This window comes from Patagioenas fasciata, chromosome Z (assembly GCF_037038585.1).
Source record: "Patagioenas fasciata isolate bPatFas1 chromosome Z, bPatFas1.hap1, whole genome shotgun sequence".
NCBI classification, from domain to species: Eukaryota; Metazoa; Chordata; class Aves; order Columbiformes; family Columbidae; genus Patagioenas; species Patagioenas fasciata.
In genome coordinates this window covers 23294904-23320658 of record NC_092560.1, presented here as the reverse complement: position 1 = coordinate 23320658, position 25755 = coordinate 23294904, and the positions used below count along the sequence as shown (strand labels likewise).

The following is a 25755-nucleotide window of genomic DNA, read 5'->3' as shown; positions in this document are numbered from 1 at the left end:
TTAGCCTTCTAAACAGGCCAAAGTCTGCCCTCTGGAAGTCTAAGGTAGCAGTTCTGCTGAACCCCATCCTTACTTCTCCAGAAAGAGAAAACGCAGTCATTTCATGATTGCTATGCCCAAGATGGTTCCCAGCCGTCACACCACGCCCAAGTCCTCTTTTTGCAAACAAGAGGTCCAGTGAGCAACTTCCTTAGTTGACTCCTGACCAGCTGTGTCAGGATGTTGCCTTCCACACACTCTACTAACTATATGTGCATCCTGTTCTTCCTTTGTCTTTCTCCTAAAACAGAAATAACCTCTTCAAATGAGTCTGAACATAGCTGAGGCTTGCAGTTCCGCAGTATCAAATGCAGAACCACAGTACTCAAAATAATAAACTATCATACACTTTAAATGTCCAAAAAGTGTAGCACATTTTGTAAAAAATAGCCAGAAATCTTTAAATCACTTTCTCAAAATAATATGTGTAACTGACACTGAAGGAGCCCACAGAATAATGTAAACATGTTGGTCAGTCTCAAGGTCATATTCTGTATAGAGCTGTCTGAATGAGCAGACAACATAGTGAAGAGATGAATTATCCAGAGTAATTCTGCTTATACTCTGTTTCTACAGTGTAGCAGTAGAGTTGTCTTTAAATTATCTGAAGATGCATTTTTCCATAGTTAATTTCAGTAACAAAAGTAATGCGTGCATTTCCAGCACTCATCCATGTATTTGCAAAAATCAGAATTCTGGACTAAAAACAAATCAGAGTAGGAAAAAACAATACACATCAATACCCTAATTTTGTGTTCTAATCAGAAGAAAAGAGACGGAGATTGAAAGCCAAAAAAGTCATTACATGAGAGTAAGATCCTAAATATTGGTCTCATCATGTTAGTATCTAAATGAAGTAAACACAGAGACTGGCACACTTAACATAATTTAAGTATGCTTTGATAGCAGAGGTTTTATTCAAAAGCTGAAGTATTCTTTCCTACATGACCAGAAATGTTCCTTAAGGGGAATTTTGTCACTTAAAAACCATCCTGCACCCCACCTCAGCTCCAAATTATTTTCCTTCCACCTGTTCCCTTGCAACATGGTTGAGTTTTTAGCTGCATGCTCTCAGCCTTTCCTTTGGGGAAGTCCATTACTGTGAACAGATTCACAGGGAGACTATTACTGTGGCAGTTCAGAGACAACAGACTTTCCATTGATGTGTTCAGGAAAAAAATTGCAATGACTGCCTGAGTAGCCAGCTTGATACACAGAACTGTTTTCCCTTGCTAAAGACTCCCTTCCTCTGAATTTCTAATCTTCTTTTGTAATAAGAACTCCAGAATCATTAACTCATTTCACTTAAGCTAAGGCTCCATCTATGTGCCCTGACAGTTAGATACCTGACCTTCTCATTACTGTCCTTATCCATATGTTCAAAAGATCACCCTTTAATAATTTTAATAATCCTTAGTCTTCAAACACTGCCATTCCTTGGTTTAAAATTAACAACGTGTTTTATATTTATAAATATATTTATATTTACAAGCACACATACGTTTCCCAGAATATTTTTTATCTTTCTCCAATAATCTGCTACCTAATAGACCTTGTGTATTTCTCCCTCTTCCATCTTTCTACCCAAGCTGAGAATGAAAACAAGATTCTCTGAATTCCTTCAGCAGCTATCATGTCTTTGCACATTAAAAACAAAACCAAACCAAACCGAAACCTAGGCATTCAGTTTAAAGCTCAAGAATTTTCCTGGTACACACAAGTTTAAGTATGTTGCTCAGAGAGTATGTGTGCTTCTGACTGGTTTAAGTTAAGAAAGTTATATGAGAAGATACATAAGTAGTATGTCCTGAGCAGCTACATGGGGACAAACCAAAAGAGATTTTGTTTTCTAGTGAAGTAAAGGACACAAAGTATGACACTAAAGCTTATACCAATACTTATTTTTTCTAAAATTTACTGTAAGCGAATTCAACTAAATAATGCATTGGTCCTGACTCTATCCTCAGCAGAATCAAATCCTTTGACCCCAAATTCAGAATAAGGTCTTTCTTAGGTGTAGCTTTTAAAATTTACCCTCCTTTATAGAAAAAACTCAGCTCTATGCCTGTTTTCTGATAAAACTTAATTTCTAAAAATGGTGTCTTTACAGTAAAGTAAATACTGTTAAAAGCAACTGGGCAATAGGACATGGCTTTTCATTAAAATACTTAAGCAGAATACTGAAACACAAAACTGAAAATAAACCTTTTTTTTTAATGTTTAGATGTCTGAAAAATGCTTCCTTCTCTTTCCCTCAAACTATATGTTCCTCATAAATATTTTAATTAGAAACCTAATCTTTCAGCAGAGTTTTGACTGACCTGCAAAGTGAGAAACTACTCATGAAGCCATTTCTAAAGAACAATTCTGCTGTATTAAGAAAGCAAAGAGGCTCGTAAACAGGCTTTTTAAAAACAAATTTTTCATGTTTTATAATCTCTCTCCAAATATCAGAATACACATAAGGGAAGAAAGCTTTGAAGGAAACCAACCTAACAGAGCCTGCAACTCACAGCTGTCAATCAGATTTTGTTGTATAAATCATAATGGTTAAGCTACATATTTACAACAACGATAGGCTTATTTGTTTCAAAAAGGAAAAAAAAACAAAACAAAACACCCCCCCCAAAAAAAAAAAAAAAAGTAATCACCATCCCCTTCTGTTTTTGCTCTTCTACATATGTTTCCATCAAATAAATTTCTACTGTTTTTAAATGGCACTTTATAATTCACTATATTTATTTGGATGAGTTCCAGCTTGAGAGGGACTTAAACCAAAACAATCATATTCAGGTTTAGATTACAGCAAATCTGGAAGAGAAAGGCAAGAACTGCATTATATTCTGCAGTGTTTACTGAAAAGAAACTGCTGGATAGAAAGATGAGAAAATATTTGTTTTTAAACATACCCTGAACTGGGGAACTGCACTAGACTTTCTTAGCTATTTTTCTCTTTTATGACTTTAAATGTACATATTTCAAGGACAAGTAACAGTGCTTAAAAATGTCCCCTGTATGCCACATTTTTGGTTTTCTTTTTTATTTTTCACATAGTCACCAATAAACGATGTCAAATCAACTCTGTTACAAAATTGAAAATGTGTATTAAGAACTCCTCTTGCACTGTAAATGTTGCCATAATTTCTTCAGGTTACAACAGTAGTCGGAAACAGACGGGCATGCTTAATGGCAAGTTCTAAAAGGTTTCAATAAATAGAGCTTTTCTGAAGTTACTTCAGCAAGTAGTGTAACTTGGGCTGTCCATTTGAGCCTCAGTGCTCATTATTTCAACTGTTTCATCCATCCTAGGGGAAGCTACTGACAAACTTTTGCTAATCTAAAACGTTTATGGTTGTAAGTGAAAACACAGATGAAGAGTTCACTAAACCTTCTTCAAAAAGCTTTTTTGCTCTGTATTCAAAAAGAAGTCAGATGTCAGTATAAAACCAAGTCCCTGGAAAAGGTTGCAATTGCCAAAATTAAACTACGGGGTACATATTCACATTTGCATGTGCATACAGACACATTTTAATGTACCACTATAAGGTCTAAAAAAGCTAAGTTAGTAAATTCTCAGCTGAGATGCTGCAAAAGGCATCACCTAGACCTTTGTGTAACACAATACTTAGAAAGGTTCCAGGACAATATCTAAACTTCTCTTCTTTATTAAATAAATATTGGTAAAATGAAGAAGTAAAAAGTGGCTCAAACATAACTGTCTTGAGTCACGCGTTGGAGATACGTTTTTTTTAAGAATTTGAGGGATCCCAGATTCTCCAACAAGAAACTTTCCAGTACTAAAAAATTCAAGTAGTATTATGTAATATTTCTAGGCAATCACTGACCTATGGTAATACTTCATACAGTCTTCTCTAAACTGCTAGACAGAGGGAGCTTTTATTTCTTATTGCTACAATAAAACACTTTCTGCAGTGTAGCTCCACCAGAGCTTCTCACTTTTGATTTCATAGAATTTCTCTGCAATGTTTTGCACCATGCTTGCTTGTCCTTCACTAATAAAACTAACTCATGGACCTAAAACTCCTGTACAGAAACCAAACAACCTAACTGCAAATGTAAAACAAGAATACAGTGACCTTGCAGTTTGCACTTTGTAGGGGCAGGCTGGACTTGATTTATAAATTCAAAGTGTACAGAACTGCTTGCTTGAACCTACACAAAGTTTTGTTGTTACTATAATGCTTTTATGTTTCATATGTTTTCAGAACCTTAGCAACTATTTGCATATAGATGCAGTACACATACATTTTAAATTTCCAAATGCAAGATTCACTAGAGTAATGTAGCATAGGAGAACCACAAGCCACCTAAACAAAACCCACCAACACAGGCAACTTCCCAAAGAAAGCTGTGAAGAACTACTTGACAAACACTTTTGGTGCACAGAGCACTTCCAAATAGCAGTCATATAATTTGCCTGCCTCCAGGCTGAAGGTATCACTGAGACCACAGTAAAGTTATTGAGATTCATAACAAAGAAATTAAAATCTGAGGGGATAATTTCAATTCTTCAATGATAACTGGCACTGTGGAATTGAGAAAAAGGTTGTCTACAAAAGCTCTCTGAATAAACTGGTTATCCTTGAAAGCAAGTAGTTTTCAACATTTTAAGCTCAAATTCTCTCTCTGCAAAATTTCTGCATGTATTTACATTGCTAGCTTACCTCCTGTTTGAGTGATGACTTGAATGTCACTAGAAAGTGGTCCATCCCCAACAGAAGTAAAAGCAAGAACCTTCACAGAGTAAGTTTTTTGAGGTACCAGATTTCCAATAGTGGTAATGTGGCTGTCAGCCACATTGTGCTTCATCCAACTGTTGACATGTTGAGTGGGTTCCATGGTGTAATAAACTCTGTAACCTTGTATTTGTCCATTCGGTTCCTCGGGTTCTTCCCACTGTACCAAAATGGTGGTAGAGCTCAACATACGGGCCTGCACATTGCGTGGCGCACTTGAAGGTGCTTGCTCTGAAGTCCTTGTTGACACAGGCTCACTGGGTGGTCCTCGCCCAATGTTATTTACAGCAACTACCCGAAATTCATATTCTGAATATGGGCTTAGGCCAGCCACACTATAGCGTGTTGTGGCCACGCCATCAATTTCTTTATATGGCTCCTCAGAGTTTTTAGGTTTATGTTGGATTATGTAGTATGAAACTGGCTCAGGGTTTCCAGAATCCCAAGTTAATGTTATGCTTGTCGCTGTGCTTTCTGTCACCACAGGTGTTCCAGGAGGTCTGGGTAAGGCTAAAGAGAAACATCAAAAATTACAGTTAGGTCTGTGTAACAGTAGACATTAATTATTACAATAAGCAGCTTAAAACCAAAACAAACAAACAACAACAACAAAAACAAAACAGGAAGATTGGAATGGAAAGAAGGTGTGATCTGTTCAGAGCAAGATTTTGGTAATTATGATTTACTATGGAAATCTACCAGAAAATCTTCAGGTATTGTGGTGTAAAGTTTATTTGATACAAATTAATAATACTGACTTTTGTAATATATTTCATAAACATATGTAGAAAAGGAGTCTTATAGACAGACAGTGCACCACTACAGTTGAATTTTCAGATATTTTTGGAACCTCTAGTTGCCAGTTACTCAGTGAACATGATATCTGGACACTTAGCAACTCTAATAAGCAAATGACTGGTTCTTAAAGGCTCCTGCTGTTGACAAGTATATGCAAGATTACAAGATCCTTTATTTACCTGAAATGAAGGTTGGGAGCTAGACACAGGAGAACAGTGGAACATTATCATTGACTTATTTATTAGTATTATTGCTGTCTGAATCTGTATTTGTCTTATGCCAGTGACTGACTGGAATATTTACCCTCTTGATTTACGAGAGCTAAAGGCATTTAGTCCCTTTCACTGCAATATATTTGCTAAGAATATGGCAATGAATGAAAGAAAAGACTGAACTATGTCCAAATATATTTGCTTGGGATATACCTTTGACAGTTATCTGCGCTATTGCTTCTATAACACCAAGGGTAGACATAGCAACACAAGTATAGTTTGCAGACTGCCTGACATCATTAAGCTCAAGGACGTTCCTCCCTATTGGCATATCATCCTCAGGTGTCAAATCTTCTGCTCCTAGCATCCATTTCACATATGGCATTGGTGACCCCACCGCAACACACGTGATATTTACACTCCCGCCAGGCATGATCTCATGATTGGTGGGGGGGATAGAGAACCTCGGTGGGACGCGTCGAACTGGAACAAAACACAAAAAAAGGTAATAACATATACAAAAAAAGAAACTGAGTCTTGCATACGGACTACATGCAGTGTACAGACACAATTTAACGTTTTAACATGTTATTGCAATCTGCCAGAAAATATGTATAAAAGAAATACAAGACTAAACAAGAATTTTGTCTGCACACAATGTGAATTATTCTATATTTACTTGAGGATATTATTAGGCACATCCATATAATGGCTGATTCAGACCTATTAGGGCCCCACAGTTAACTAACTACATACTAACAGTACACAAACACCATGCAAAAGATATACACACGCACACGCACACACACACACACGCACGCATATATATATATGCATTTTATATGCCCATACATATATATATGCACAGAAGAAAACTGGAAGGTCAACAGCATGCTTGAGTTGATTAGCAAAACCAACTTCAATGCTGTGTGCTTCCAGCTGATGTGAATAAATGTGCTAGGCCACATTGTCACATCACAGTCCTGGAACACATTGCCTACAGTACATTGAAAGTGCGATTTCATTTGCTTTCAGACTCAAAGTAGATGCAGCCTCAAGACCTCACACTAACACTGAAACCAACATAGAAAAAAATATAATTACACACAGTTACATATATATATATATACATATATACACATCTATATACACATATATATACATATATATATATATATATAGTCACAGAAAGAAACTAGGCAAAGCCAGTAGAAGTACTGGATTGGGTCATGCAGGCAAGCAAATGACAGAATCAATAGAGAATCATGCTTAGGGATATATTTGAGTAAAGACTGCAGAAAGAAAAAAGTACTCAAAAAGAAAACATACTGGGTGAGGAAAGAAAAACTTGAAAGAGATGGGGATAGGATAGGCTGACAGATACAGTACTTTAAGAGGAACATAGAGTTTGAGGGAGAAGGAGATTAGATTAAGTTTGGGTGGTTAAAAAGCAATTGTTAGGAAAGGCCACTGGGAAAACAGCAGAACATTTAACATTCAGGATTTCACTATGCTCACAGTTAAGGGAAAGCAAAATGAGCTATAAGGATCGATAATATTAGAAATTTCTGTATTGGGGTGGCAACCTTAAACATATAGCAGGACATTGCACTAACAGACTAGTTAATATTTATGCAAACACAACACCGAGAAAATTACCAGGCAATAACAGATCAGTGTTCCTGCTTCAAATATTCTCAGTGGTGTGCACATGTGTGGGGGAGGTGGAAGAGAGAGAGGTAGCTGAGAGAGGTAGGTTTGTATTTAGGCCTTTCATTGGACAGTGTACTCAAAACTGTATTTATTAGGGTTTAATAAAGGCTAATCATTATGACAGTTTAAACTCAGCAAAAATAAAAAGTAAAATAAAAGACTATGAGTGAGTTTAAAAAAAAAAAATGAAATCTGTATTAGTCTTAAACCTTCCCACTGGGTTTGATTAAATTTTTGCTATCTTCTATGGATTCAGTAGGGGCTTACTGCAATGGCCTCATGAGTGAATGACAGGCAGAAGGGGAACAAGCAGAGAGCAAAACATCCATAGGCGGCCAGTTCACAGAGGCCACACAAGGCAAGCAGCAGGCAATGAGGAATTTCTTGTATTGAACACAATCCTTATAGACAAAGGAGAGTTAAGTCTTCATGCACGAGCGGTTTAGAAAAGCAACTGCTGAAACCATTCCTTGAAAAGCAGGCATCAGTAGAAACAAGAAATTAAAAGGGAAGAAAAAGCAGGAACACTGACCAAGTTTACTAGACGTTAGTGTTAAAGCTAAAAAGGTTGTCATGCATCCAGGTTCATTCTGTCTTATCATGCACAACAGTTAGATACCAGCACTCATCAAAAGCCATCACCAGGGCATTCTCTGCTAAAATATAACATTAACATAAAAAATGCCACAATGCAGCTACATTCATTTCATTTGTATTCTTTGTTATTGGTTTAATTAATAGTTTTGTAAGGTGGGTAAAAAGTAAAAAACACACCAACCTTCTCGCAGCTCTGAGGGATGTAGGGGGTTTGATGCAGAACACAATGAAATGAGGAAAGGAGAAAAACAAGGGAAACACAGAGAGAGTAAAAAGGCCATATCAAGGCTTTCAACTGCTACTTGAACATCTTTACTTCCTCTAATTAAATTTCCCTACCTCATCTCGAAAAGTTAGCATTTTCCACAGCTACAATGGTGTTAGAAACAATAGCTAGCGTAATTTTGAAATTTTCCTTTGGATAAAAAGGTATACATGCCTCATGCAGTACAGGAAAGTCAGTATGTTGGAGGAGAACAGAAAGAAAAAAAAAAAGATCAAATAACATTCTAAGGATGCGGTAACTACGAATTTTTTTATTTTTATTTTTTATTTTTTTTTTAAATCAGTTTGATTGAAAAATCAGCTCTAAAAAATTTCAAAATCAAGCTAGGTATTTTTGGTAAGGTCATCCACCTACAGTAAAGCTGTTTATGTTTTCAGTCCTATTTCCGCCACCCATCCCCTTATACTGTAGACACACACACACATATATATACATATATGTATGTATGTATGTTATAGGCTTTGTTGTACAGAACGCTACGTCAATTAGCTATTGGAAATACTGCCGGAAACAAACCACTTCTTTCTAGTTGAGCAAAAGGAACATTTTCATAGATTAAAAAAAAAAATAAAAAAAACCCCACAAACATTTCTACTACTGTACAGAGGAACTGTTTCCTTATTAATCATACCTGTCATATAGACAAGTAGATTCTTCAAAATTATATCCAATTGACCCCTATCATTGCAAGGACTACCCTTCACTCACAAGCCTTACACTAACAATATATTAATATATATATACATACATATATATAACAAAGAAATAGAAAAGAAGAAAATACAGTTGTGCTCTGCATACATATTTTTAAGTTAGAAGCTTTTCCTCTGCAATTACACAGCAGAAGTCAGGTAGGCATACATCTCAATGCTTTGGGGTTACACTCAGCTGATTAGTAGCACACCGAGCAGTCACCTCAGGAGTTCGAAAAGGAAAGCAAACCAAAACAAAACCAATAAAAGAAAATAAATGCAAGGCACAATTTAACTTAATGCAGGAAAAATAGAAGTCAAGATGTAAAAATATAAATATACTTACAAACCTTAACCCACAGGATAGACTGGATTCAAGAGTGCTTTAAAAGAACAAAACAAACCCCAAGCCCTTCCTCTACAATTTTAAATGAGTTTTATAACCGACAGATTTACCATGGCATTTTGATTATTAAAGTGGAAACTGTACAGATCCTGAGAGTAACTTAGCCCTGAACCTGAACGAAGAGTGGATGCCAGGGTTATGTCATTCCTACCTCTGACATATAGATTGGCAGGGGCAGAATAGCGTGTACCCGCACTGTTGGTTGCAACACACTCATATTTGCCTTGGTCAGATTCTTCACTCAGTTCAATTTGGAGGGCACCTGTATGAATATAAAATACATTGCCAAAGCGACGGTCAGAGAAGGCTTTTTATATCTATAACAATACACCGCTTAACAATATGAAAAGCTTGTATGCGAAGGTCCACTCAACGTCGGTTCATTTTCTTGCTAAGGTGCACAGACAGAAAATGATGCAATGAAAAAAACAAAGAGATTATTTTTTTCACATCATTAGTGCTAGCACAGGAAAACAATTTGCATTTGACAAAACAACCCCCTCTCTAAACAATACTCTTTCCTAAACCATTAAAATGAAGATGGGTGAGACTGCTTCAAGGAAGAATGGCTTTTGAATAAAACAAAAGAGATTAAGTAGTTGGGTCATTATATTTTTCTAATTTTTATTTCATTGTTTCAATCTAGTAAGAAAAGTAGCACAAAAGGTGGTACTCGTAAAAAAGGCAGGACAGGATTCAAGAAATCTTCTCTGCTGAAGAAAGCCAAAAATGTGCAGCAAGAACAAAAAGGCTGCTTGAAGTGAAAAAAAAAGAAACTGCATTAGTAATTTATAATTATCAAAATATTCTTTTAAAGAAAGAAAACTCCCTTAAGACATGCAGATTGGTAAGAAAAGAAAGACAGTTTTCCACAACTTACAATCTTAAAGTACATTTGCTGAAAAACAAAGAGCAGTTGAATTAGAAGACAAAAAAGTTAAAAAGCATGGTCTACACCAACAAGGAAGAACCAACCAGCCACTGCTGAGGACCATAGGAGGGCCCCCCCCAAGACACCCATCAAAATCCACAAGTGGGATTAGCAGTGTGGTGTCACAAAACCCAAGAAAAATACAAAACAAGAATTACAAAAGAAGTAAACAGTTTTGTCAGAGTATCAAAAACCAACAATACCACATACCACCAAGAATAAGTCATTAACCTTTCATTTCCAAAGCCTGTAGATTAGAAGATCCAAAAATCCAGAGGTGAGAGAACTCCAAGAAAAAGAACACACACACAAAAAAAAAAAAAAAAAAAAAAGGAAAAAAAATCTGTAATTTTTTTAGGGGGGGACACATAATTTTCAACTTTACAAAGTTAAAAGAAAAAAAAAGGATCAAAGAAGAACAAAAAGAAAAACCTTTTATGAAAGATAAAACAAAAAGGAGATAGTCCATGTTGTCTTCTGCATGTCTCCTACTGTTCTCCAGACCATCTTGGCTTTGGTCCAGGACAAGAACAGCTAAGGAAGAAAAAAAAATGATCTTTTTTTGCTCCAGTTGGACAAAAAAAAAAAAAAAGGAGGAAAGAAAAAAAAGAAGAAAAAAAAAAAGAAGAAAAAGAAGAAGAAGAAGAAGAAGAAGAAGAAGAAAAAGAAAAAAGAGGGACAAATGGTACGCTGTGACTGGGCTATGGCCAGAAGACCTGGATATGCTTTCTTTGAAGCATATCACAAATTAAATTTTTGTTTCTTTTTTTTTTTTTTTCAATGAACAAACGAAAAAGGAAAAGGGAGTGTTCAGAAAGAAAGGTCACAATATGAGAGTCACTAATCATAACCAAACAGGACAAAGAAAAAAAAAATCAGATGATGGACATTCCTGTGGTTTGTTGTTGTTGTTTTTTTTATTTTCTCTCAAAAAAAAACCCAACAAACAACAGGACAGAGATGAGAGGGATGAAAGGACAGTAAGAATGAGTAAGATCATTCTGTGAACGTTAGTTCAGCACTCTTACCTCTTATTGGTGTACCACCTGGGTGGATAATATGAATGCAAATAAGATTAGAAAGAAGAAGCATTAGTACGAGAAGAAGGAGGCTAGGGCTTTGGAAGAAGAATCAAATTAGATTTACAGAATTAAATAAGGTCTTAAGAGAAACTCGAATTACTATACTGTTAAAACAGGAATATATTAGATAGTATTATCAGGTTATAAAATCAAGTTGCATTGTACCACAAAGGGCAGAGGCTATAATTGGCTGCATTGCCATTCTCAGAGTAGCATCTGAGTTCTTACATGTTTGCTTATATAGGGTTAGATATAAATCGAATATGCCTCAAATACTTAAAGAAAACTTCACAATACTGTACTTATGACATAGTTTAGGAAAATATTGGAAATTTTATTTAAATTATATATATATATATGTATATATATATAAACCTATATATATATAGAAAGTGTATACACTGAAGGCTATCTCAAAACAAACACTGTAGTTTATGCTGGATCATGGCATTTACTGTTCTATAGCTGTGTGATACATGTGTACTGTTTCCTTTAGGTGTTGCTATGACTGATAAGACAACATTTCTGTGGAGGTGTGCGTGTGCGCCACTATAGGGATTTGGTGACTACACTGACTGTTAGTAAAATGCATGCCATGCATTTTAACAATAATAATAATAGTAATCATATAATAATAATCATAATAATAATCATAATAATATTCTGAATATGGAAATTAGTGGGGGTGAAGTGCGCTTCAGAACTAAGCACTTACCAATAGATTCTGGAGATTTAAATACGGAGAGAAGAAAGACAGCATAAAAATATTATTATATTCCTTATAATTTGGTACAAAGTTTTCAGTTAAAGCTTTATATACTAAATCATCTATGTCACATGTGAAAAATTAATTCTTAATTTACATTAACAGAAGGTTAATTTACACAGTTCTGCTGACAACAAGCAAAAAGTCAGTTAACAAGACGATTTAACATCACAGGACAGGTCAAAAGCTGAGAATTCTGGGAAAACACGTGATTAAACAACTTAGATTCTACAACGATATTTAATACAATTGCCGAAGAAAAAAGCTCATTATATCCCAATAATCTTATTTAGGGATAAGCTTGAAACTTTATAAATCTAAAGGTGTTTTGTTGTTGTTGTTTGGGTTTTGTTGTTTCTTGTTTGTTTTTTTTTTTTTTTTTAATCTAAAGAGAGCATAAGAATAAACTAGGGCAGGAGGAGAGTGAAAGAACTGCTAAGGAGGTGCAAGGGGCAAAGAGAGAGAGAGAGCAGCAAAAGCTGGATTCTACACCAAAAGCAGACTTCTGTAGATCCGGAAAATACAGGATTTATAAAGCTTTAGCATGGGCGCACACTACTGTGGCTAAATGTGTTGGAAAAATGCTCAGTCAGCAAAAAAAACACAACCTTTATTTCATAGATTACCCAAGGATTTTTTTTTTTCCTTAATTTTGTTTTTAAAGTATAATTGTGCATGGGAAAAAGTATTGTGTTTTATGTATTTGTGAGAGGATAGAAGATGTGTCCAAACTGGCTAATCTTTGGTGGAGTCAAATGTGGAAACGACAATATAAAATACATTTTAAATTTTAATTGAAGTGTCTAATGCAGATTTCGGTTTTGATGAATATAACCATTGGTACTCCTTGCAATTTCTGAATGAAGTCCAATGTTGAAATAAATTTGTTAAAAAAATAAAAAGGAAAGAAGAAAGAAAGAGGAGAAAATGGATCCATCAAGTACTGCAAAAAGCAGTAAAGAAAAAAATTATCAAAAAGTACAGTCACAGCAGTGAGCAATGTGGAGTAAACAGAAGCTGCAAAACACATAGAGACAGAGTCTAGAAAAGGCTATGACAACATCACAGACATGGACAACACACTCAGTAACACAGAAAAGAGAAGAGAAAGAGAAATTATTACCTATAAATAAAAATTTAAAAAAAGGAAGAGAAAGAAAAGAAAGAAAAGGTGAGAGAGAACAACTCTGTGCGTTAGTGGAAACAGTAACAAGACCCTACCTGAGCGTAACTGCTTGATGCGGCCGTTGTTGTTGCTTGTGTCAACAGGTAAGAAATCTTTGAACCAAGTTATTTCGGGATCGGGATTACCGCTGGCTGCACATAGCATAGTAGCCGTACGAGTTCGTTCAACCACCTTCAGCTGTGGGCCCATATCAATGGTGGGGAAACCTCGGGGAATCTGATCTTCTGCAAAAGAAATGTATGATTTGAAGGATTTCACATTAGTTACATAGTAACTCAGGAAAGCCCTAATCACTGCCCTGCTCAACGTTCTAGCATCTCCTAATTGTTTGTACATGAGGAACTGATGCAAAAAAATAGATAGGCAGTATTTTTGGTAATTTACAGTGACCAAAATGCTGATACAAAAGAGAAAGTTCATTAAAAAGTGGCTACACTATTTATATTTATTTATAAAATGCATTGAATTGGCATAGATACTGCATGTAGTGCATAATGATCAGACTCCCTCTATGGTATTTACAACACTGATGTTGCTGTGCTTGCAAAAGGCCTTATTATTTTATGTGAAATATTGAATTACCATGCCTATCAACAACAGGGAAAAACCCCTTTCTTTACATGAGGCTAGTACATAAGGAAGTGTGATCATGCAGTATAGGATTTGGCCAGGGACTTAGGAGACCCAAGTTATATTTCTTGCTTTTATCATTATTACTTAGGCGCTGTTTGTCTTAGCATTAAATGTCCCTGTGCTTTAGTTGCCCGTCTGTAAGATGGGTATGACAGTGCTCTACTGCTGCAGAGAAGTGCTGTCAGGGTGAATGCATTTTAAGATTGCAAAGCACTGAGAAACTCTAAATATCGCATCTATGCAGATACTGAAGTGACAGGACAGTCTTAAGGATCTTGAATGGATATAATGCTGTCAACTAAAACACTCAGATATGGTCAAAAATACTCATCCAAGTGTATTCAATAGCAAAATACTAAGAAATACTGAAAAAAAGGCAATTTGCCTTCTTAAGATGATACAAACTAGCAAATAACACTGGAATCAAGCAATTTCACAGAAATCAAGTTGGCATAGATAAAATAATCCATTTGAATTACGTCATCTTGCTCTTCGTGTCCATTAAAATGGAAAAAAAAAAATTATTGCAAAATAATTGGTATTATTTCAGTTCAAAAACGACAAGCAAAACAAAATCAAAGAGGATCAATACTAACTATAATCCATGTGTCTTGTTAAATGCCTTGATTGGTCATTACTGACATGCAATTGAGTAAGAGATAAAATTAACTCAGAAGAAATTGTTCAATGTTCTCTCTTCCATGAAAAACGTGCCATATTTTCAAATAGTTTCATGGAAGTCTTCAGACTTTTCTGAAAAATGTATAGCAAGCAAGTATAACCTATAAATCTTTGCAGTTCCTGAGGTCTGCTGTCACTCATGAACTACTTAATTGCTTGCAATGCAAATGCACATAGATACTGCTTTGATATATAGACACAACTCTCCAGCAAGTTTGCATAACTCTTCAGAGCTAGTATTCCTATCAATCAGTGGTTAAGTGTCGAATCCTTCACTAGCTATAGGCTCTTCTCAAGGAAAAGTATGTCCTTTCGTCTGTTTATAAACGTGAAGTCTTTACTTTGGGAGTAACTGACAAGATTTGACTTGTGACACAGAACAAGACTTTTATGACCTGAATTTTCCTACTTTAGTCACACAGAAAACCCTGGAGTCCCTCTTCCAAATATGTGAGCATACAATCAAGATAATATATTTTGAATACTAACAGAACAGAGTAGTAAGAAACTTTCCCTACTTATTTTTAATAAGGGTAATTAAATTCCATCCATCGCCCTTATGCATAGAATCTCTTTGAATGAACGCTCGTGAAATTTTCATGAGAAAAATTACAATGTAACAGATTCAAATAGCCCGAACTGTTATATTTTTGGCAGTTGTGGCTTGTTTCCAATTTGGCTTTCAGGTATTTGGCAAAAAAACCCCAGCATTCAACACAAAATGGACCAGGGAAATAATGAGATTTCTAATTGAGGTGCTTATCACAGTGGATTCAGTTCTTAAGATATTAATTGCTTTTTTTTTTCTGTCTAAGTTTATTAGTGATTTGTACAAAACTGTCTTTACACTTTGATGATACAAGCTTGACGGATCATCAAACACACTGTGCAAGAGAGCTGAGAATCAAATCAGTGAAAAACTGCCTCTCAGCCGCACTAACAGAAAAGTAACTATTAGAAAATGTTGATATATTGGTAGCTCTACTATTTTACATGAGGTGAAAGGAAAAATATTTTATACTGCTCATTAACAGGTTCATTAGCCTCTAAACCACAGTATATACCACTGTTCCCTATTAATATTCAGTTCTAGTGAATTAGCTTCTAATTCATCAACAATTTAAATCAGACTTGACCTTCTCAAAGCTATTTGGTACTGTCATTTTTAGAGGCCATTAAAGGGCAGATTTCTTTGTCCTTGCGCTTAGTGAGTCATACATGTAATACATATTTTGTTTAGGATGACAGATACAAGAGATTTGGAAACAGAGCACATTCTTTGAATTTGTTAGGTGTCTCAACAGGGCTGCATTCCGTAACTGGCATTAAAAGAATACCTTTAGTATTGCGCAAGTATCATTTCCCATTACTGGAAGAGCTCTACAAAAGTTATTTTTCACCAAATGTATGATCTGAACAACACAGAGAGGAAATTACGAAGACCAGATACGACATGAACCCTAAAGAGAAAATGATATGAAACAGCTTTTCCTTGTCTCCCATCACAGTTCATGTTAGTGTTTCTAAACTGTATCTATCTGTGTTCAGTCTGTTTGATATTTCTCATTTGTAAACAATGTCTTTGAGATTCCTACCTCTGCTACCAGTTTTGTTAAAATGGTAATTGCTTCCCTTCCATGTATGGAAAAAGCACATTAACCTCTACATTCAGTTTTCAGTGTAAGGATACCTACTGAGATTGTCCAACACATAATTTCACATGTTGCTACCTCTGTCTCAGAGGTGTGTTTGCCCTCACAAATGCAACAACATTTAGAGACAAGACTCAAACACAGCTTTTATGTGTACATAGTAATTTTGATAGAGTGGTATCTTGAAAACACCAACAAGTTAAATTATGCTCTACCAAAAAGAAACCATACTTACTTTTAATTGTATCTACAGAGAAAGAAACTTTGAACGCAGCTGTGCCACAACTACATATCACAAACTATGTTCTGCTTGAACTTTACCTGTGTTTTCTCTCATCTTAAAGAATGTACTGTTTCAATCTCTCTATTTAAATTAAAACAATTATTTCACAAGATCTCACGAACTTCCCAAGCTATGTCTGATGGTATATTGTCAAGCTTACATATATGCAAAAGCTGGATCCAAAGAAAGAAGAAGATTTCATCCAAATCCAGTACAATGGATTTTACTATTCATGATACACCTACCCAGGTGTCCAACACAGCTAAACAAAGAGTAAAACAGTGATCTTCATCCAGCATTTGTGCTACATCTTAATATTTTGAATACTTTTCCTGTAAAAAGCTACTTTTCGATCATGTCGTGGCCCTACATGGAGCAAGAAGAGTGGCAGCTTTTAGAAACAGATTGGGTCTTAAAGTCTTCATAGCTATCTTGTTGAATCATTTTGGCAAACAGCAGTGTGTTTTAGTGAGAAAGACAGAATAGCATGAATAATTTTCTCAGTTACAGTACATTTTAATAATATTACTATGATATGGCTGAAAGGTGCAAATTGCAATCGGTGTGGGTTACACAGTATAGAGGCAAGGTATTAGCACTGTGGCACAAGACTGGACAGTTGACATGAAAACTAGATAATATTTCTGTTAAGTGTTTCTCTCCACCATCTTTGCACCATCAAAACACCCATGTTCCAGAATACCCATATTAACCTGTAGCTAAATCTGTGTATTCTGCTAAACTAAAGTACATACTCAAAGTGTTTCCCTGTGCCTCTTAAAAAAGACTGTTCTATGTGAACCAATTATTCTCATTGTGGAAATGCTGGGTGGTTCTCATTCTATTCAGGAAGGAAAAAAGATATATCTCAAGATTTGCTGATACCTTTGCATAGGCAAATTTTAGTCATTCTTTAGCGCACAGAATAAAAAGACACACACGGAGTATTCCCAGAATACACAATAGATACTGAAGATAAACTGCCACAATAAAATTTATTATTTCAAAGAACAGTGTAAATAAAGCTTTTATTTTCACTATTCCAGATGGCAGTGGCATATAATTTGCACTGTTTTGACATCATGACCATATTATTCAAAATAATTCTTCTTGCAACCAAACTAAACGCAGGATTGAGAACAGTAAAATCTAAGTGAGCAGGGGAGGGAGTAAAATCAACATTTTGCAGCAAAGCTGGTATTCTGTACTATTATTGAAGAATTATGCATATTAATAAAATGAAAAATCAAAACAAAGCCATTTCTAATTATACGTCAAAGACTCATTTGGATTTAAAAGATACCAAGCATCAAAAAGTGCCAATTAATAAACATTATTTCTATTGAAATATTTTACTAGGTAAGTTTTGCAAAAAGATTAATTTTGAACACACAATACATTGTTTTCCCAGGGTCCTTTGTTCAAAGCTGCTACACAGAGATGGATACTTTCTCCTAGTGGTGCTGTAAGTCAGCAAGGGAGTGTAATGGTTACACTGTAAGAACAGATCTAGGTGTCTGTTGGGATTTCTCTTTAATTTCATGCAATTATACCACACACAAAAAAGGAATCAGCCATTGATCAGATGATCAGAGACTTGTTAAAAATTAGTAAATATTCAACAGGAGAACAGCTGTCCATACTATCCCAGTAAAAAGCATGCATTTAAAACTATTCTTCCTACATTGAAGAGATGTGCAAAGCAATTTTGATGCAGAAGAAAACAAATTTGTTTAGTAGCTTTGTATGCAGTTATCCTACAGATTGCAAAGTAATGTCTATATAACAGAACATAGAGCCACTTAGACTGAATTATCATTTGCATGAATGTTGAAGCAGCCATTTCACATTACATTAAGTCAGTTAACATTCATTGTTATTAGCATTTAGCCTTAAATAAGCTCTCTGTTTTAACAAATGAGTGTACTGAGCCTTTGAAATTAGATATCTTCATAAGAACATGAAAATGGAAAAAGGAATTTGCACCTTTTGGCATTTCTTAACATCTGCTCAATTAAAGACTGTGCATAGCAAGCTCTTTCCAAAGTGACCTGTCTCACTCACTCAATGAAATACCTCTCACTCTCCTTTAATGACAATCCAAATGACAAGAATTAACATTTGGAGAGTCGTCACTCATATGAGAACACAAGCCTCAAAACAAGGTTTTATTCTCACATTTGCACTCAGAAACTCTTGTAACATATAGCACAGCATATCATCTGAACATCATACACGCAAGTTTGGTTATGATTGAATTTTTGGATTTCTGTTCTGCTTACTGGGAATAGAAGGGGAAATACAAAAGATCGCGACCTAAAAAACAAAACAAAAAAAAGGTAGGGAATCCAAGAATCCCAGATGTCCCTTCTCAACATATGGAGAGAACTCAGTCAGAGTTATTGTAATGAAAAGATGGCAGAAAAATGTGGTTTTAAGTGCAGGGTATCATATATTTAGAAAAAAAAAATTACTAACTTCTGATGCAGAGAGAATACAGCATCCCACATATCTCCATATGCAAATGTTCACAAGAATCAGACTATCACAAGAGGATGGCAAAGGGCAGTGATGTGAATTTCCATGATTACCATTTCTAATTTGAGGCATAGTTTCCAGACAGGGTTAGGATTTAGATTACACTAAATCAGGGTTAAATTGAGGCTTGCCAAAAGTGAGGATTAGGAAATTGCATGATTGCTCTATCTAGTCAATATTTTTAACATACTAATATTTGTGTTTTCACATCCTCCTTACTTCCATTTGAAAAATAAAGTAGAAAGAATAACTAGTGCAGTGTGGCATTCTTTGCTTTAAGATTTAATTTTTCACATCACACACAGTTTTATGTTGCAGTAAATAATGAGAACAGCAGCAGAGCTTGCTTCTCATGTGATTAGTCTGAATGTACAAGCTGGTCCAGAACACATAAAATAACTATTTTTTTCTTCCCCTCCTTTCTGCTCACTAATACTGTGTTAAAATATTGGTATTAGTAAAGATATATGACACCTTTTTCAAGTTATTAACTCATATTCATTCTTAAGCATAAAGCAATAAATTACAATAAAGTTGTAACATACTAACTTGAACTGAGAAGGGGGCAAAAGCATTTTGGTTTTGCTTCACTAAAGAGGTCATGAGAGAAAGAAGTCCTCATTCTGGCAAAGGAGCTGTCAGACCACACCAGTTCCATTCTCCCTCCTTCCTCCCCATTTGCACCACATGTCTAAACATGTGCCTAAACCTAAAGGAATGATAATACTGTCAAAGAAAAACACAGAAATTCAGCTTGTCATCAGCACCACCTCTGCTACTGATGTTACACAGCTTTCAATTAGTAGTTTCAGTGCTATAATCTTACTGAATGCTTTTCAGTGCAGCCTACATACTCTGCAGCCCAAACTGACAACTACGAAGTATACTAACTGCATTAATGTCACAACCGCAAAATTTAAGGATCCTGACAAAGGAACTGTAGTGGCAAAACCTGGTGTTTTGTTTAAGTCTTGTTTACAAAGGAGAACAGTACTATTTTTAGCATTTCTAGCTAGCATCAATCTTACGCATTTCAGAAAGAGACGGGAGGATTTTCTCTTTGATAAGCAGGTAGGAACATGCACCAGAAGGCCTACAGATTGGTCTCTCAGAAGAAGGAAATAAGTCATAAGGGTGATGAAATGGTATCCCTCAAGTTTTGACAAAAGATGCTTGGGTCAGGATCTGAAAGAACTTTAGTTGCAATGAATTAAACAGTAAATTATTCCAGGTAGAGGATAAGCATTCCAACTGCTTTTAGGGTGCCTGGCACAGCAATGCATCACACACAGGTAGCAATTTGGATGTTATTGCAGTATTTCAATAAATAGCAAACATAATGATTAATAACAAAGGAAAGAAGTGCTATTATTGCTGAGAAGAATGCAAAAAAAAAGTATGTTGTCAGAAAAGACAATGAATCCTGTAAAAACACATATGAAGAGGACATCCCTTGAAACCCAGTATTACTGAGCATTACACTAATGCTACTGGTACAAAATGTGCAGTTTTTCTACATCTAATGCTGCATTAATCTTCCTTGATCTGAAGATCACGCTTAAAACATTGATAACACTTACATGACTACAGACAGGTGAATGTAAAAAAAAAAAAAAAAGGATACAGGAGCTTCCCATTTTTGCATTTTGTTTGCTTTTTTTTTTTAAGCCTTCCACCACTATGAACATGTCTATCAATTAAGAAAATGCAGGATGAGACAAGAAAGATGTAAGACAACAAAGCAGTGTCTTATATCAGGTAGTCCTAATATTTATGAGCAAAAGAGAATTCAAAGTGGTGGCAAATGCTAAAATACATGAAATCTTTCAACCTGTATGAACCTTTAAGAGAAGCAAGAAAATATTTCCTTTACAAGTGGATGGTGAAGTTCCTCCCTGGTGTCCTGGCTATGGAGGGAATGGGTGTGCACTAGACCTCACTCTTCATCTTCCTGAATATTGGGGAAGTATCCCTCTCATATCTCATGCCCATCTATGGCAACACTCCCTCTCAGAGATACTGGGAAGACACCTAGGGATCTCTTAGCAGGAGAGACAGGTGTAGGAGAAAAGAGTAGGTATGAAGTTATTTTTTGCATGGGGTGGGTTTCGCCACTTAGGTCCAAATAGCTTATAGGAAGTGTCCTGACAATGAAGTTAGAGGGTATTTTCTTTTGGTGGAAGCCATTCGCTTCTGTTCTGGAAGAATACACAAGAGCTTTCTCTGTAGCAGAGGACACACATTGCTTAAAACCCACACTATGAAACACTGTGGTTCACACAGTGAAAAAACATACTTCTTCATAGTCCTGTGCCCAAGTTCATGAATTACTGCTGTCTGATATATACCCTTGAATAAGTTAGATAACAGAAACTCAAATTAACACTTAATAGTATACATGCAGATGAAGACATATATATAGCAACACAGAAATGTTACTATTTCGAAAGCCTAAGGCAGTCAACACTTCAGCGTTTTCATCTCGGAAAGACTCACAGGTTCATGATGCCACAAACATATCTTTGCTCTTAATTATTTTGCCTGCAAAAAGAATGTTAGAACTGGCTGTGGCCTGCGACTTCAGCTTGTATCGGAAATCTTGCTGCTGTCCTAAACAGAGGTAAATGGGACTGGTCTGGGTTTAACACATTGCCTATAATAGGAAGCACTGTTTTCATGAATGATAGATAACGACTGTACTCTGAGTCATTGCGCGGAAGAAAATACTCAACATCTCATCTTTTTTTTCTAGCATGGGGGAGGCCTGCCTCCAAAATAGGGAGAGAGGACCTGGGGATGCCAGGCAGTGCTTGCCCTGATCCACTGAGAGCTGGCACTCATGCTCTTCCAAAGCATGTTTCACAATAATAAGTACATGGCCTTGAAAGAGCTGTTGTGAGGTGTTGTGAAATGAACTGAGCAAACTCAAGCAGGCTTTCTGGAAGACTGAAGGAGAGACACGTACTTTAAACATGACAGCTTCACATTTGTCTAGCAATGGCAGCTAATATTTCTCATGGAACTCTAAAGGAGGAATGGTATGTGGATTCATTCATAAGATGTTGAACATAGGACAAAAATGGATTTACTCAGCTTTGCTGAAACTTTCGTTGCAAATTACTCGACTAACTGCACTACGAATTATATTGTCACTAATGTGAAATAGGATCTCGGTTTGGCATAGTAACATAGATATTAAAAAGCAGTCTTTTTTAAAAAACTGTTCTACATGTTGAGCTCAATGTTCACACCTGTAAGACCAACATAATGATTTTAACTAATTACGAAATTCAGGGATGCCTCTAAAATGTAATGAAATCAAAATCTGCAATAGGCAGTATAAAAATGAAATTTACTACAGTCCACAGTTTGAGTGATTGTCTCCAAATTACAAATAAAGAATGTCATCAACAACATTTGTGAGCGTTTGCTTACTAAATGCTAAATTGATTTTACGAAGGGTATAGGTAAACTTTTTGTTTTCATTAATTCTTGTTAAGATACTTTTTTTACCAACTTTTGCCTATCTGATCAGAGATGATTCTAACAATGCAAGATGTACTTTCTAGAAAAAAGTAGATGGGAGGGTTGTTTTTTTGTTTGTTTTGGTTTGGTTTATTTTGTCTTTTATAAAATAAATTTCTACAAATGAAAAGGATAATTTGTTAATATAGACACAGAGATGTTTCTGTTCCAGTAGAACACTGTACTAGTATGGACATAAGGAAGTAGTTGTTCTGTGTAGCTGGAAGTCATGAGCATAAAAGCAAATTAATCATTAAGTGTTCTGCGAAAAACGGTTAATGAAGTCTAACAGCTGTGGAGAGTAGTTCCTGCCTTAAAACAGACATAGTGTGACAGACTAAGCTTAGCATAGCATTGTATGTGTCAAGTACATCAAAACTTTAGTGTAAGCACAAAAATCTCCATGCCAACTCTGCAGACAGACTTAAGAGATGATAAGTTTCATGAAGAAGGTACAAATGAAGAAAACATAATCCTTGAAAGCAAAAGATGTGAATCTGACCAGTGGTGAATTACCACTCAGTGAGAGGCCCTATGCCACAGAAACAACACAAAAACTGACTGGGAGTGCCAGGGTTATGTCTGGTTTCAACAATGGAACTTTTTCTCCTTGGATTTATTAGTAATAACAGCTGTCATCCATTTTATAACTAAATACAAAACTCACTCATCTCAGAGAAAAGAGAGCAAACTATTTTCTCTGTAGGCTAGAGGGGTAGGCATGAAGATTATTATGTGCACTCTTTAGAAGCAATTGAGAGCAGGTCAGATGTTACAGTAATTAAGAAATAATTTCTGCTGCTAATGAATATTTAGCAATAAATCTTAGACTACATAGAAGTATTTCAGTATTTTTTTGTATTTGAAGAAGACTTGAGAAAACTCAATCCATGCATGCTAAACATATTTTTGTTTTTATTTAATTACGATATATTACTTTTAGTAAGTGCTACGATGTAATCTGTTCTGAGTATTAATCGAAAGGCTGAGACAGGGAGCATGAAAAGAAGGGTTGGTTGGCTTTGATTTTTCAGTAAATTTCAGATCCTTTGGTATATGAGGAAAACATCTTGCTAATATATAGATAGCTTTTTTTTTTTTTCCCTTTTTCTTTTCTTTTTCCTTGTTCCTGCTCTAAATACTGTGCTTTTGGAAAAGGTTTGTCTAAACTGTCTGTCCTGATGTATTAAAACCTTTCTGAAGAAGATGATTTTTAACGTTTAATATGACACATCTAAGCCTTCATCATGTTATAGGACCTGATGCAGGTATGTGTCCACAAACACTGTTATCTCAGAAGTCCCACCTTAGCATCTTCTTTTCCGTTTAAAACCCACCAACAACCCACTCTGAAAGACCACTATCAAGACCTTTGAGAAAAACATTCTCGTTAATTTGGCTTTAAAACTCAATATGCTTCTACAAAGCAAGAGAAAAATCTTTCTCTCTTTATCAGGTTTTATAAACCACTGGGCCAAAATTTTCCAAGGTAAATATTCAAGTTCACTTTATTACATGACTTTTTGGTATTTAGTAGCCGGGTTTGCACAAAATTTAGTATAATTGAGATCACAGTTGCAGAAACACGTCTGAAAAAAATTCTTGCCTGAATACACTGGAAATCTCCCCCTGCACCAAAATGTCTGAAAGCACTTAGAAACTATCAGTAAGTACCTCGCAAATGTCCTGATCTCTGTTGCTATGGCTGTGATCAACTTTTCCAGTTCATATAGCAAGCAGCATTACATGAATGGCTGATGCTAACCTAAGTCTTCCAAAGGAAAACAAAATAATGGCTTTTCCAGATGCTCTTCTGATGAAGACTTAACTGTCAGGAAGCATACCTAAGTGCTACTATCAGTTTTAATGAGCTTACAGAAATCATCTTTCTCACAAGAAAATCTACAAATAAATAAATTCATTACTACCATAGGTAGTATTCTTAATTTATTTTCTGCATAAATTTAGCCACAAAGTCTTTCATTCCAAAAAAAAGGAGACAAAACTTCCCTAGAAAAAAATTTTTGATTACTCTCTGTGAAAAAGGAAAAATAAACGCAACGATTGCTTTCAATGCAGGACATCAGAAATTATCATGATGTAAAAGGCAGAATACAACAACTGCAAATTATGGGACTATTTTTCTAATGACTCTGAGTCAGGAAAACATGCATATCCATTATCTAGCAGCAAAATATATAGTAATGCTCAATAAACTTATGCACAACATATGTCAACAAGTAACTTGGTGTAAGTTATGTGATTTCTTCTGAGTATGAAGGATTAGCCCCAGAAAATTTCAGATATCTCATTCTGTCCTATCTTTTAAATTCCTGGGTAAAAGTTCTTTTTAATTAAGGTAACAAAAACCATTTTAATAGCTATTATTACTGTTACATGATTGTACAAAGAATTTAACAAAGTAGACCTAGCCATTATAGTGAAAAATGGGTACAGTTACATCTCTATAGCTCCATACAATTAGAGCAGATTTTTCAAATTTCATCAAGAATTCCTCATTTTTTTTACAGTATTTAGTTTTATCATATGGAAGACAGTGAGAGTATTCACAGTATTTGAGTCTAAAAATCACTTGCTCCAAAACAGTTTTAATGATAAAACCACTACACATTTAAAAAAAACGTAAGTCCAAATCAGTTTTGCATCATTCTGTAACATTGCGTAGCTGTAAAATATTATGAAAAATATAGTATTACTTCATATTTCTTAAACTATTTGTATACTTAAGTATGTTGCTGAACTGCCATATTTTCTAAATTCATTGCCATTTTATTTCATTTATTTCATATTATGCTTTCCTTCTACTTCAAAAGCAAATCAGGTCATTTACAAACTCCCCCTGCACACATGGCAAATATTACATTCACTTTCTCTGTAAGTGAAATCAACTTGTATGCATGTCGCTTTTCTACTTGAAGATTCATAAAGTGCTGTTAAGATTTTATGGTGAGAACTAA

General features: G+C 35.4%; 1 protein-coding gene across 33 annotated transcripts in view; it reads right to left on the bottom strand.

Moving 5' to 3' along the window:
• Positions 1–25755, bottom strand: part of PTPRD (protein tyrosine phosphatase receptor type D) — a 1234877-nt gene that overhangs the window by 128623 nt on the left and 1080499 nt on the right. For 25 of the 33 annotated variants that reach the window (XM_071802225.1, XM_071802223.1, XM_071802231.1 and 22 more), the window contains 5 exons: positions 13501–13689; positions 11460–11477; positions 9652–9762; positions 6020–6289; positions 4725–5306 (listed from right to left, as the gene is read on the bottom strand). In XM_071802225.1, the coding sequence (XP_071658326.1) occupies positions 4725–5306; positions 6020–6289; positions 9652–9762; positions 11460–11477; positions 13501–13689 (1170 nt within the window). The remainder of the gene's footprint in view (positions 1–4724; positions 5307–6019; positions 6290–9651; positions 9763–11459; positions 11478–13500; positions 13690–25755) is intronic. The other 8 variants (XM_071802234.1, XM_071802244.1, XM_071802245.1 and 5 more) reach the window with 1 other exon arrangement.